Genomic DNA, 14,246 nt, shown 5'->3' with positions numbered 1-14,246 from the left:
GGTCAGGATCTGTAAGGTGGCTTTTGCATTTATGTGTCCATCCCTTGCGGGTGTTTAAAAGTGTGCTGCTGACATTCACTTCATATACTTGATTCTCCAACATGGCGATCTCCGTGCCCACCTTACGTCTCATCAATTTGTTTACGTATATGGATTGCATGCTATTTGATATATGACATATATTTTGTATGTGGATAGTCCTTTTTTTGCATAGCTGTGTATTCTGTGTAACGGATAATGTTAATTTTGATATACCTATGGGGATATATTACTACTATTAGGTATCACTAACTATGAGAAATAAATAAATGTATGCATATCTATATATCTTATTACAATGTTGGACATGTGTGGCAGTACTCTGGAGCTATTTCCTTATAGATCTTTTAACATAGCTGCTCCTCATTGTAATAATGAGGTAATATTGCCGTTTGGAGGCTCTACTGTCTGCCGTCCATGTACAATAAAGTTTACTGAAAGTCCCTGGATCAAGGTGGAACGCTATATGCGCTCCAAGTAGTGCGCATGCGCAGTAGAATCGCGGCTCTCACGGGAATTGGGACAGCATAGGAACTATCCCTGATGCTGCACAGCTGTAGTGAAGTGAATGGAGACGCTGGGCTGACATGGAAGAGCGCCATGACAGTAATTACATACAACATGTGCAGAAATAGGAGGAGAGATCACGGCAAGACAGGTTATGATTGGTTATGTAATTAAGTGTTTTGGTATATATATGTGTAATGTGTGGGGGGGAGTGTATACTTGAAAAAGACGCAAGTCAAAACGTTGTATTACCATCTGTTAAGAAAATAAAGGGAAAACCTTCTTGAAATAGTGTATGCTGCCATCGCTTTGTATTTCACCAGGTGTAGATCTGACAGCGGGGTCTGGTGGGGGGATGTCACCAGGTATAGAGCTGACAACGGGGTCTGGCGGGGGGATGTCACCAGGTGTTGAGCTGACAACGGGATCTGGTGGGCGGATGTCACCAAGTGTAGAGCTGACAACGGGGTCTGGTGGGGGGATGTCACCAGGTATAGAGCTGACAACGGGGTCTGGTGGGGGGATGTCACCAGGTGTAGAGCTGACAACGGGGTCTGGTGGGGGGATGTCACCAGGTGTAGAGCTGACAACGGGGTCTGGTGGGGGGATGTCACCAGGTGTAGAGCTGAATATGGGGTCTGGTGGGGAGGATGTCACTAGGTGTAGATCTGACAACGGGGTTTGGTGAGGGAATGTCACCAACCAGGCAGTACGGACATCGCAGCTTCTGGACCTTTCAGAGTCCACTGTTGGCCATGGTATTAGGACATGGAGACCATCGGGTGTGTGCGGTGCCGCAACATTCAGGGAGACCTCGTAAACTGACAGAATATGGACAATGAAGCCTTGTAGGAGCTATGAAGACATCACACACATCATTTGCCCTTGCTCAGGTGTCTCACAGGTCACTGGAACATCCATGAGCACCAGAACCATGCATAGGAACTGCATGCAAAGGGTTACCATGGATGGGCAGCTGTACACAAGTCCAACATCCCAGCAGTGCATGCACAGCGGCACCTGCAATGGTTCTTGGGAGTATTTTGTTGGACTGTAAAGAGTGAAAGCAAGTGTTGTGGACAGCTGAATCACGGTACACCATCTTCCGATCGGATGGCTGGTTTCCTGGAGAGTGGTTACTACAAAACAGCAATGTCCAAACAGTGAAGTTTGGGGGAGATTCTGTTATGGTGGGGGGTTGTCTCTGCTGGGAAGGATGAGGGGCATTGGTTCTAGTGAAGTCCACCCTCAGCACCAATGGGTACAGAGACATTCCGGACAATATGGCATCACCCACCCTTTGGTAATACTTTGGGTACAGCTCCGTATCTCTACCAACATGACCGAGCACCATGTCATAGGTTTGAGGAGGCTTGGTTTGAGGAGCAGAACGTCTGCAAACTTCATTAGCCGGCCCAAAGTTCAGATCTCAACCCAATCGAACATCTTTGGGATGAACTAGAACGTTGTATCCGTGCACGCCCAATACACCCATCATCTCCCGCATCCTATCTGAAGCTTTCCTCAAGGGATGGAGGCAAATCCCTCCACACATCTATGAGAATTTAGTGGAAAGCGGCCGGTGAGGGTTACTGCAGTCATTGAGGCCAAAGACGGCCTGACATGGTATTAAAAAATGTGAGTAAAATTGAATTTCATCACCTAGTATATCTTTATGAACAATTTTAATAATTACAAGTTATGTAGATATTCTTAACTAATACACAGCCTTGATGTGTCTCCATGGTAATGGACCACAAACAAACCTTGCATAGCCATGCCTTTATCCAACAGTCCATAATTTCTTGTTAACCAACTACGTTATTGTAACCCTCGCAGCAGTTTGGGGCACCAGGAAAAGCAGAGTGGTTGTGGAGTAATTTGAAGTCATGGGAAAACCCCTTTAAGTTTAAAGGTGTTGCCCAGCATTAAAAGCTTTTATCCACAGAGACCACCACGCCTGTCCACACGGTAGGTTGTGCCTGGTACTGCAGCAGAGCTCAACTAGAGTGAATGGGATGGAGCTGCAATACCACAGATAACCCGCCGACTGGTTGCGTTAATCAAGTTTCGGCCATGCGGGAAAACGGATTACAGAAGAGCTCACCTTTGCTTCCAGGATCTTTAAAAGATGGTCCAAAGCTTGGCTTTCCTTTAGCGCTAGTCTGCATTCTGCTTCACAGCTGATGCTACCGAGAGTCTTCAGAGACAACTGCTGAATAACGGGATAGTCGGACTTCAGTAGTTCCAGTAATGGCGGGATAGTGTTTTGCTCACATATAGCAATGCGACTCTGGAAGTCCTGTGTGGTGGGAGCGCGGTCCGGTGTGAAAGAGAGAGAGGAATCAGTGCAAAGTTAGAGTTGGTGAGCCTAGCTCTACCAGCGGGGCTCAGTGGTGATCTGGGGGCAGCCAGACACATACAGGCGGACTGAGGGGGCATTCACATGGGTGAGTACGATAACCGTCCCAGAAACTCGCGATTCTGCATGCAAGCACGATGCGTTTTTACTTAAGAACACATCACATGTATATACATAGACTTCCATGGGTGATTTTGATAATACGGACCGAAATCTAAATATGCCACAATCTTTTTCATGCACATATAATAATGCTGTGAAGAACTCATGCTTGAAAACCGCAATGCAAGTCAAAGGGGTTTATACTATCCATATCACTCATGTTACAAATACGTGCATATTATGGATAGAAAACACGTCCATGTGAAAGAGTGTGTTATTACATGAGCGCTAGCGGAAGTTGCTAGTGCTCGCATTTTTCATAGGCTATTGCAGCAACCTGAGCGGGAGGCCCGCCGCAGCAGGGAAGACCACAGGGAAACCAAGATGGATGTCACGGGTGTCTTTTCTATCTCTCCCGCCAGCTTGGAATAGCTCAGCCGCTCGCAGTACATAAATGTAGCAGTAAAGAATATGAATGTCACGTGACGCCAGTACCTCTTCAACGCCGCTATTCACACGGTGCGAAATAAAAAGAGTCCACAGTTTAATAATGAATTTTGCAGAAAACCAACCGGAGGCGCCTGGCTGTACTTTACTCACAACTTCGCAGATTTCATCAAGTGATCAATTGTGCGGAAACAACCATCTTCTTTACAGATTCTCTCTTCTCTTCCACACCTGCATCTTTACACTCTTCCCTCCGAACTCTGAACGTCTTCAGTCCCAATTATCAGGTAGACCGTCCGTGGGGTCTGCACCCCCGACTCGTCAGCAGCATTCACTCAAGCTTCTTATTTTGCTCTCAGGCTTCTTAAATTGCTTCCCTTTTCTTTCCGTGGCAGGAGCACCATTACTCCACACTTAGCTTAGCGCAGGAAAATCTACTTCCTCCGACTACATTTTCTGAACTCTCTTCTTTAGACCCCTCAACTACCCAAGTCTCTCAACCACATCACTCACACAGTTAAAGGGATACACACACAAGACTCACTCACAACTGTCATCCACATACATACACACTTATACTTTGGGCTTTATGAGCCTAAAAATAGAAAATATTGGGTGATTCTTTGCAAGGAATCATCCAAAAATAAGAGGCGCAGCAGGGAAAAATCACCCTGAAATCAATGTGTTATTATCACACACGAGATTTGTCTATACCGCTACTGGATGGAACCCGCATATCCAAATCGCCCATGTAAGTACAATGGGTGAGAAGAAGTGTTTGAGGGAATGCCCAAAGATTGGACATGCTGCGTTTTTTTTCCCACATCGCAAAAAAAAAAGAATAAGAATATCGCTCATCTGTATAACTATTCATTCGTATGGGGTTCATATTTGTGCATTTTGCAACGCATAAATCTCGCACGATTTTCTCAGCCGTGTGAAACCGCCTAACTGAGGACCCACTATATAATAGGGATTAGTTCCTCTAATGGGACAACCCATGCGGGACCTTTCACACGGGACGGAATAGGTCACATGACGCACCGCGAGCCGCAGGACATTCCACAACAACATCCGCAGGCTATCTGCGATCTGCGATTCCTGTTCTCTTCTCTATATGCGCTCAATGGGGCCAGAGAAGAACGATGTTTGCCCATTGAATTCAATGGAACCAGCAATACAGCCGACTCCATTGAAAGCAATGGGCTGCCGGCGAGCGCGGGATGAATTGTCGGGAAGGGGTTAAATATATAAGCCCTTCCCTGCAATTCATCCTAAAATGTGTTAAAATAAAAAAAAAATGGTATACTCACCTTTCCGCTGCAGCCGGAGTCCAGCCGCGGTCGCTGTCAGTTCTCCTGAACTGTTTCTTGGCACTATTCAGCCGGCGGGGCTTTAAAATCCCCGCCTGCTGAATGATCTGCCTCTGATTGGTCACAGCCCTGACCAATCAGAGGCTGAAAACACTCACACACCCATTCATGAATTCACGAATGGGTGAGTGACTGCTACCTCTCAGCGCTGAGCCAATCAAGGGCAGGTCTGACTCACATCCATTCATGAATTCATGAATGGGTGAGTGACTGCTGCCTCTCAGCGCTGAGCCAATCAGGGGGCAGGTCTGACTCACACCCCCTTCACACCCAGTGCAGGACGGCCGCGCGGAGCTCCGGCTGCCGGCAGAAGGTGAGTATACAATTTTTTTTAATTTTTACACATTTTAGGATGAATTGCAGGTAAGGGCTTATATATTTAAGCCCTTCCCGACAATTCATCCCGGGCTCGCCCGCAGCGCATTGCTTTCAATGGAGACGGCTGTATTGCCGTCTCCATTGAATGCAATGCGCTGGACAGCTCCGGCCCGTTTCTAATGAAACGCGGCTAGGAGCAGATTTTCGGGCGATTTGCGGGCGACTTGCACGCACCGGTCACGCGATTTGCGGATGCGCATCCGTCATGCGATCCGCAAATCGTGCGAAAAATCGCCCGTCTGACTAAGGCCTTAGATGTGAGGATCTGGATATAGCATTCCGCAGCTGTGGAATCCTGCGGCAGAGGCGTAATTCCTGTGGCGCAATTCCGTCCCTGCAAGAACGGTTTCTCCGAGGACAATCCAGTCACCTGTGCCAGCAGATAAAGGCATTCTACAGCATTCTTCTCCACATCGGGGTCCGGGCTGCCCAACAAACGGATGAGATGTTCCAAGCCATTCACTTCAAATATTCTCGCCTTGCTGGTGAACGTGTTGGCCATGTGCGCCAGGCAAAGAGTCGCGAACTCATGGACCACCGTGTCTTCTGCAACAGAACAGAAATACCGTGACCTTCCTGTATGTGGAGGATTACATGTTACATCCGGACACTCACAGTGTTCACCTGAGAACTACGGACATGTTCTGCACATAAGAGCAGCTTCACACAAGCAAAAACGCACGCCTGAGCGCAATATTTGCGCCATTAACATTGCACTTTTGCACTGACAGGAGCATTTCACGTGCAGGACGCACCGCACCGCTATTCAAAAGGCTATGCAGAGGCCCTCTTTTAACTGTAGAATTGCGAAGCGTAATGCACAATGTGAGTTTTGCGCATCCCCATAGATCTTTATGTGGCATTAGGTGTGATGCGATATCGAGCCGTGAATCACGCTTGCCAACATGCGAATTCCCCATGGAGACGAAGCGTTTTTATGTTAATTCCACCAGGCATCACTTCGGGGAAGTCGTGAGACCTCACATCAGATCGCGTGTACCAAGCAGGTGGTGCCATGCTGGCCCCACTGAAAACAATGGGCGGTGTGATGCGAGATAGGACATGCTGCGGTGGGCAGTGTGAAGCGAGATAGGACATGCTGCGGTGGGCAGTGTGAAGCGAGATAGGACATGCTGCGGTGGGCAGTGTGAAGCGAGATAGGACATGCTGCGATGGGCGGTGTGAAGCGAGATAGGACATGCTGCGATGGGCGGTGTGAAGCGAGATAGAACATGCTGCGGTGTGATGCGAGATAGGATATGCTGTGATGGGCGGTGTGATGCGAGATAGGACATGCTGCGATGGGCGGTGTGATGCGAGATAGGACATGCTGCGATGGGCGGTGTGATGCGAGATAGGACATGCTGCGATGGGCGGTGTGATGCGAGATAGGACATGCTGCGATGGGCGGTGTGATGCGAGATAGGACATGCTGCGATGGGCGGTGTGATGCGAGATAGGACATGCTGCGATGGGCGGTGTGATGCGAGACAGGACATGCTGCGATGGGCGGTGTGATGCGAGACAGGACATGCTGCGATGGGCGGTGTGATGCGAGATAGGACATGCTGCGATGGGCGGTGTGATGCGAGATAGGACATGCTGCGATGGGCGGTGTGATGCGAGATAGGACATGCTGCGATGGGCGGTGTGATGCGAGATAGGACATGCTGCGATGGGCGGTGTGATGCGAGATAGGACATGCTGCGATGGGCGGTGTGATGCGAGATAGGACATGCTGCGATGGGCGGTGTGATGCGAGATAGGACATGTTGCGATGGGCGGTGTGATGCGAGATAGGACATGTTGCGATGGGCGGTGTGATGCGAGATAGGACATGCTGCGATGGGCGGTGTGATGCGAGATAGGGCATGCTGCGATGGGCGGTGTGATGCGAGATAGGACATGTTACGATGGGCGGTGTGAAGCGAGATAGGACATGCTGCGGTGGGAGGTGTAATGCGAGATAGGGCATGCTGCGATGGGCGGTGTGATGCGAGATAGGGCATGCTGCGATGGGCGGTGTGATGCGAGATAGGACATGCTGCGATGGGCGGTGTGATGCGAGATAGGACATGCTGCGGTGGGAGGTGTAATGCGAGATAGGGCATGCTTCGATGGGCGGTGTGATGCGAGATAGGATATGCTGCGATGGGGGGTGTGATGCGAGATAGGACATGCTGCGATGGGCGGTGTGATGCGAGATAGGACATGCTGCGGTGGGAGGTGTAATGCGAGATAGGACATGCTGCGATGGGCGGTGTGATGCGAGATAGGACATGCTGCGATGGGCGGTGTGATGCGAGATAGGACATGCTGCGATGGGCGGTGTGATGCGAGATAGGACATGCTGCGATGGGCGGTGTGATGCGAGATAGGACATGCTGCGATGGGCGGTGTGATGCGAGATAGGACATGCTGCGATTTGTTTCCCGCATCACGGTGCCATTCAGTAAAACATCGCTCATCTGTATGACCCCATCCAACAGAATAGGGTCCATATTCATGCGAGATTGGCGGCCTAAAATACCGCAAGCTGCGTTTCTTATGAGCGAACAAAAACGGAAATGAGAATCAGCCCATTGAAATCAATAGATTCTATTCTCTGCATATTGCGCGCACAAATATGTCCGTGTGAAGCCCCCCTAACGATTATAACTGAACTGACACTTTATTAGACCCCCATCTAGTAGCGCATTAGTAATCTTTTGGTCTCCAGAATAGATGCGCCCATCCACAGGTATCAGGGTGCACCAAGAAAACCTTCCCCGCTCCATTACTGCACCAGTCTGACAGGAAGGGGTCAGCGATTCATGCTGCTTGCACCAAATTCTGACCTTCCATCAGCAACAGAAATCTGGACACATCCGACCAGGAGATGTTGTTCGGTGATACAAGTTTTGCGCTCTTTTGCCCGCCTTTCCGTCTCTTTAGGGTTCATTCACACAGGCGTATTTGCGCGCCGTATTACACGTGTATTTTTTACACACATAATATGCAGAGCTGAATCCCCACTGATCTGCACTGGGATATTCCGACCTGCGCTTTGTACAGACGTATTTATGCACGTGTCTTAGTTTGCTCCGCATTACGGACTGAAATAAGCCATCGCATTTAATGGGATCATGTGAATATGCCGTGAATACGCATCATGCGAGTATTTACGCATTACATCAATGGGGCTTGTTGGAGGTTTTGTGTGTAAATACAGTGATTATGTGCACAAGAAAAAAAATGGAAAAAAGGTTCAAATACGCAGCGTATTCACAGACCAAAACTAAATATGCCTGTGTGAATGAGCCCTTACGCAATGGCGCTGAAACTGGATGCCTACTGCTATATCACCTCTGGGCTAAGGAATGAGTGCATTGTATCCGTCTGTCATCTGTTGACAATGCATCACCTGAGTGATTCCTGACATCCTCCTCTGACCCCTTTCAGTGATGAATTGCTTCCGTCAATAGGATCTTCTTTTGCTGGATGTTTTCCCTCCTTCACACTATTCTCTGTATACTCTGCACACCGTTACATAGGAAAACCCCCCGCGGTTGGCAGTGAGACCCCGGCTAGTCTAGCGCCGATGAAAGACGCTTAGATTGCTGGGTTTTCTTGCCCTAATTAACCCCTTCCCTCCACAGGACCTATGAGTATGTCATGGCAGCGGGGTACTTCCCACCACTGGACGTACCCTTACGTCATGTAGATAGCGTGAGATCAGAAGAGATCTCGCGCTATCCGGCAGTGGAAGCCGGCTGTCATTGATAACGGGGATTGCATTGGAGATGCAACCTCCTGCTGTTAACCCCTTCCCTGCCGCAATCTATGCAGATCGCGAAAAGGAATGGTTCAGAGGGAGCGCGCTCCCTCTGTGAGGTCATCGGGCTCTTGTGCTGTAATCGCAGAGAGCCCGGCTGGTTGCCATGGTAACAGAACGCCACCGTCAGGCGTCCTGTATTACCACTGCCTATGATTGCTGTAATAAGCGATGAGGCATTGCAGGAGAGGAGTCCTGCAATGCCTTATCATAGCAATCATCGGTGCTATGATGTAAGTCCCCCAGAGGGACACAAATGGTGTAAAAAAAAAATAAAAATAATGTACAAAAAAAAGGTTAAAAAAAAAGGTTAAAAAACGCTAAAAAACGGAGGCAAAATGCTAATCATAAAAGTGATCAAAAAGCCGAATGTATCCAAAAATGGTACCAATAAAAACTACAGCTCGTCTCGCAAAAACAAGCCCTCACAGTGCTCCGTACATAGAAAAATAAAAACGTTAGGGGACTTTGAATGCAGCAATTTAGGGGGGGGAAAAAAGGATTTTCAAAAAAGGGTTTTTATTGCAGAAAAGTGGAAAAACCTAGAAAAAAATATAAGAATTTTGGTATTGTTGTAATCGTACCGGTCCGCAGAAAAAATGGATTGTGTCATTTATGCTGCATAATTAACGCTTTAAAAAAAAACAAACCAAAAAATCTATGGCAGAATTGATGCGTTTTGTCTCCCTGCGATCATAAAAAAAAATGATAAAAGTTTTACAATATAGTTTATGTACCCAAAAGTGGCACCAATAAAAACGACAGTTCGCCACGCAAAAAACAAGCCCTTATTCGGCCGCGTCGACGGGAAAAAAAAAAAATTATGGCTTTTGAAAAATGGAGATTAAAATCCTCCAAAAATCTTTGCGTCGTTAAGCCCAAAATAGTCCATGTCCTTAAGGGGTTAAGTATTGTCATTCCGAGCATTTTATAGCGATCGCTGGTTTTAATCGCTTCGGCGTATTTTTTGCATATAAGTAGCAGCACCCCGTGCGAATGGCAATGAATCCGTGAATAAAGATCAGGACTCCATTGCGAATCTTCCTTCATGCGATTATACGGTGCGTACGGGCGAATGTATTAGAGGGCTGTTTAATCACAAGGGGGCGCCAGAGGAGATGAGAGCACAAGATGGGATAACATGGCGTCTGCAGCCAGCTGCTTGGCAGGACTAGCGGCTTGGCGGCAGCACAAATGGCCCCGGGGGTGGGGGGGGCAGCTACTTCAGACAGTCAGAACATTACTATATACATAACATTTTAGTATTGTTCTCCCGTCAATAACCAGTAAATGGAGAAGCTCATTAAAGTGTAATATCCTTCCATGAGCAGCAGAAACTAAACGCAATCATCTATAGACCTCTTCCTAGCTGTTCGTATTCTGACGGGTCATTCAGACCATCCATAACGCTGAAGGTACCTGAACCCTAACATGTTGGAAGAAGGCGGCAAGGTTGGGGTTAAGAGGCATAAACTGACTCCTTGCTTTAGTCATCGAGCGGGCTTATGAGCCCAAGTGCCGGGTCTCCGGGCCAAAAAGCACCACATGATACCGATACAGTATATATTATTGCATACTGGATGTCACAGCATTGATTGCACGGTGACCTCCGGGTTCTTGATGCATATTTCACTCAGCCTGGGCAGTGGAGGGTTAATCATTCCCTTTTGTGTTTAGCTGCTGGGTGGTGAGATGATTGACAGCTCAGCCAGTCAGTAACTTTATTAGTTTGGTTTTGCTATTGGGCTGACTGGGATGACTGTCGGCTCCATCAGCCAATCAGGTTCTTTCTGGTGCTATTTAGTTAGTCCAGCGCCTCTGAACACAGGTTGCTGGTTATACTGTGTGCATTGGCGACGCTGTGCCAGAGAATCCTGTGTATCAGTGTTAGGAGTTGTGTGTCAGTCAGCTCTTTGTACTTTTGGTTCATTAGCTTTAGAGATTAATGTGGTTGTCTGGTTGTAAACTATTAATGGCCTATCCTCAGGATAAGTCATCACTAGTAGATTGGCAGGAGTCTGTTGCCCAGGCCCTTTGTCGATCAGCTGTTTGCTGGGCTGGTGAACTAGTTTACTGAACTGAATTCTGCAGGAAGCAGACAGCTCCATTCTTACTGTAGTGGCCAGATTTGGTATTGCAAGCCACGTTCTTATTTATTTCAATGCCTGTAATACCAAAAGCCTGGCCACTATAGCAAGAACGGAGCTGTCTGCTTCCTGCAGAAATCAGCTAGCTGCACAAGCATGCTGGCCTGGCGAACAGCTGATCAGCAGAGGGTCCGAGGCAATGGACCCCCACCAGTCTACTACAGATTACCTATCCTGAGGATAGGCTACTAATAGTTTACAATTAGACAAACCCTGTAAGTGTTAATGCAGCAGTCACCGGATAGGCTTGGATTGGTTCTGGTCTCTCGTCCAAAGTGGAGTCATCCTTTTGAGGACAGGGGCTCGGTTGAGGGATCGGTCCAGGTGATTCTGGCATTCTTGTCCTTGTAGTACTTCATACTTGGTAATATTAGCTTTCCTTAATATTGTCTATTTATTGTTTTTTTTAATATAAGGTTATAAAAAAACCTAAAACAAAGGGAACGTAAATACAAGAAACACCAGTCCATCTATCACATTACTTAATTCCCTTAGAACACAGGGGTGTATACCATTGGGATCCAGTGATTTTGTCTATTTTAATCTTTTTAAGACAGCTTTGTACTTCGTCCTGGGTTAGACTAATGACATTTAGTGGAGAGTTTGAGTGTGCACCCATTACACGCACATCATAGTGGGTTTACTAACCATTTACCAAGAATGCCTGAATCATCCTCAGAAAGCAGAGGGGAGAGCATTCACATACTGTGTCTTTGCTGATTGGCCCAGAGATAGTGCAAGGTAGCATGGTAAGGGCAAGGAAGTCAGGACAGTGAACTACTGGCAGAATGCTAGGCTAGCATGACAGTGGATTGCAGACAGAAGAGCAACAGAAAAATGGGAGAACCGCCTGAAAATCAGAACTTATAGAACATGAAATAGGGTGCAAAGAGCAACAAATAAGGGCAAGGAGAACCTGGGGGATTTTAGACAACGTGTTGAAAACTCAGGTGCGCTTTAAGGACAAGATGCTATCTATTAAATGTTGTATGTAGAGTGTGAAAACAGGAAGGAAGGATCATTGAGAACGGTCCCATCTGCTCTGCACATAGAGACTGAACATATCTTAAGTCTTTTTACACCCCATGGTTGTTCTTTCTGCACGGCGGTAATCATGCAGGGGGTATACATGTGACTTCAATGTACAGGAAGTGCCGCCCCATGATGAAGCTGCTTTTAAGTGGTTTATTCAACAAAGCATCTAAGACGTTTACTGTAAAACCCGTTTTCAGTAATCTCCATAAGCAGCTATTAGTTACGGAGCAGATGGTTGGGATTGTCAACCAACATTTTGCAGTTTTTACCTTCTGGTGCGAGCCGAGCAATTAGCGAAGGTATCATATCCAGCTTCTGCATCAACTTCCTCACATCGCCTGGAAGAGATCCAAGAGACAAGAGTTCAATGCTGGGGGGGGCTTTAGGAAGTTCACTTTATGCTGGTGACAGGGCTATAGGTTCTCTACAACGGCAATCATTGACTTATGGAATAACAGACAGTTACAGGTTGACCCAACGACTGTATCCACAGCGCACTGAAGTATGACACACATATGGGGGCGGCAGATGGGAACAGTTAGTCGCCCTTCCGTAAAGTGACACTTATCCCCGCTGCACTGCGCTGATATGGCGTAGCGAGATTTTAGTACAGGTATAAATGTGTTCTACACAATGCACAGCAGTCAGAAGCGGAGCTAGTGACCCGAGGGACCTTTCACACGGGACCGAATTTTCCCCAACGGCGTTGCACAATATGCCATGCCTGAATTCCACACTAAAATTGGCACTGCCAACTGTGGATTTTTGACACGGAATGGCCGGCAAGATTCGGCAATTTCAATTCTGTACCGAAATCTGAACGTTTGCACAGATTTTGGGGCTGATTATTCAGCAGGAGGGCATAGTCGGCAACGCGGTTACGGGATATTCCGTCCGGTGTAAGAGGTCGCTAAAGCTGAGCTAGAGTACAGACATCGCCCTCTCAGCATCACATGTGCCATCCCTGCACACACTGAACACCGAGACCTGTCCGGCTTCAGGTAGTCTGAATATGGAGCCACATTTTAAAACTCTTCAGTACCGTACAAAGGTTTTCGGCAGGCGTGGAAGAACGCGGCAGAGTGAGAACGCTTCCAGAGAGAGAAGAGTTAATCGCTTATTTTTGTCAATTACCAAAATATAAAGTGAACAAAAAAAAAAGTCAATCACATCAATATTTGGTCTGGCCGGCCTTTACCTGCAACATCAGTTCTTCTAGGGAGACTTGCACACAGTCGGGGATTTTGTAAGATTATATGAGTAGTCAGGTGTATGATTAACCAATTATACTAAAAAGGTGATAAGGAGCAACATTTTCATATGAAGGTGGAAAGACAGTCACTAACGAGCAGAAATATCTGTAAAGGAACCTTAAAACTGTGAGCAACAGCCAAACTCTGCTATAAAGGTGAGGTTGTGGAAGACAGCTTAATGTCACAGGTCATACACCATGTCAGGACTGCGGACAACACGACAGAAACTAGTTATACTGCATAAGCAAGGTCTCCCCCAGGCAAAGGATTCAAAGCAGACTGGGGTTTCCAGATGTGCTGTTTGAGATCTTTTGAACAAGAACACAGAAATGGGCAACGTTGAGGACTGTAGAGGCAGCGGTCGGCCGAAACTAGTGAAAGACACATCATAATGACTTCTCTTTGATATCCAGCAGTGCCATCAGCTCAGAACTGACAGTGGGACCCAGGTACGCCCATCGACTGTTCTAAGAGGCCTGGCCAGGGGTAGTCTTCATGGAAGAACGGTAACTAAAAAGGCATACTTTATAGAAACGAGGTCAAGAGACTCAACTGTGACAACATAGGAACTTGGATGCACAAAAATGGCAGCAGGTGCTATATGTCCCCCACAGAGCCCTAATCTCACATCATCAGTCTGTCTGGGATTACATGAAGAGACAGAAGGATGTGAGCTAGCCAACATCCACAAGAGATCTGTGCTTAGTTCTCCAAGATGTTTGAAACAACCGTCCTGCAGAGTTCCTTCAAAAACTGTGTGCAAGTGTACTGATGCTGAAGGTGAAGGCA

At 47.3% G+C, this 14,246-nt stretch overlaps 1 protein-coding gene across 2 annotated transcripts in view; it reads right to left on the bottom strand.

The window, feature by feature from the left end:
* Positions 1-14,246, bottom strand: part of ARMC3 (armadillo repeat containing 3) — a 153,377-nt gene that overhangs the window by 119,454 nt on the left and 19,677 nt on the right. The window contains exons 6-8 of one of the 2 annotated variants that reach the window (XM_066584877.1): positions 12,474-12,542; positions 5,579-5,754; positions 2,654-2,848 (exon numbers count right to left, since the gene is read on the bottom strand). In XM_066584877.1, the coding sequence (XP_066440974.1) occupies positions 2,654-2,848; positions 5,579-5,754; positions 12,474-12,542 (440 nt within the window). The remainder of the gene's footprint in view (positions 1-2,653; positions 2,849-5,578; positions 5,755-12,473; positions 12,543-14,246) is intronic. The other variant, XM_066584878.1, reaches the window with a different exon arrangement.

The sequence above is a fragment of the Eleutherodactylus coqui genome, chromosome 12 (genome assembly GCF_035609145.1).
Source record: "Eleutherodactylus coqui strain aEleCoq1 chromosome 12, aEleCoq1.hap1, whole genome shotgun sequence".
Lineage (NCBI taxonomy): Eukaryota > Metazoa > Chordata > Amphibia > Anura > Eleutherodactylidae > Eleutherodactylus > Eleutherodactylus coqui.
The sequence above is the reverse complement of the archived record's forward strand: the minus strand, read 5'-3'. Positions and strand labels throughout refer to the sequence as shown.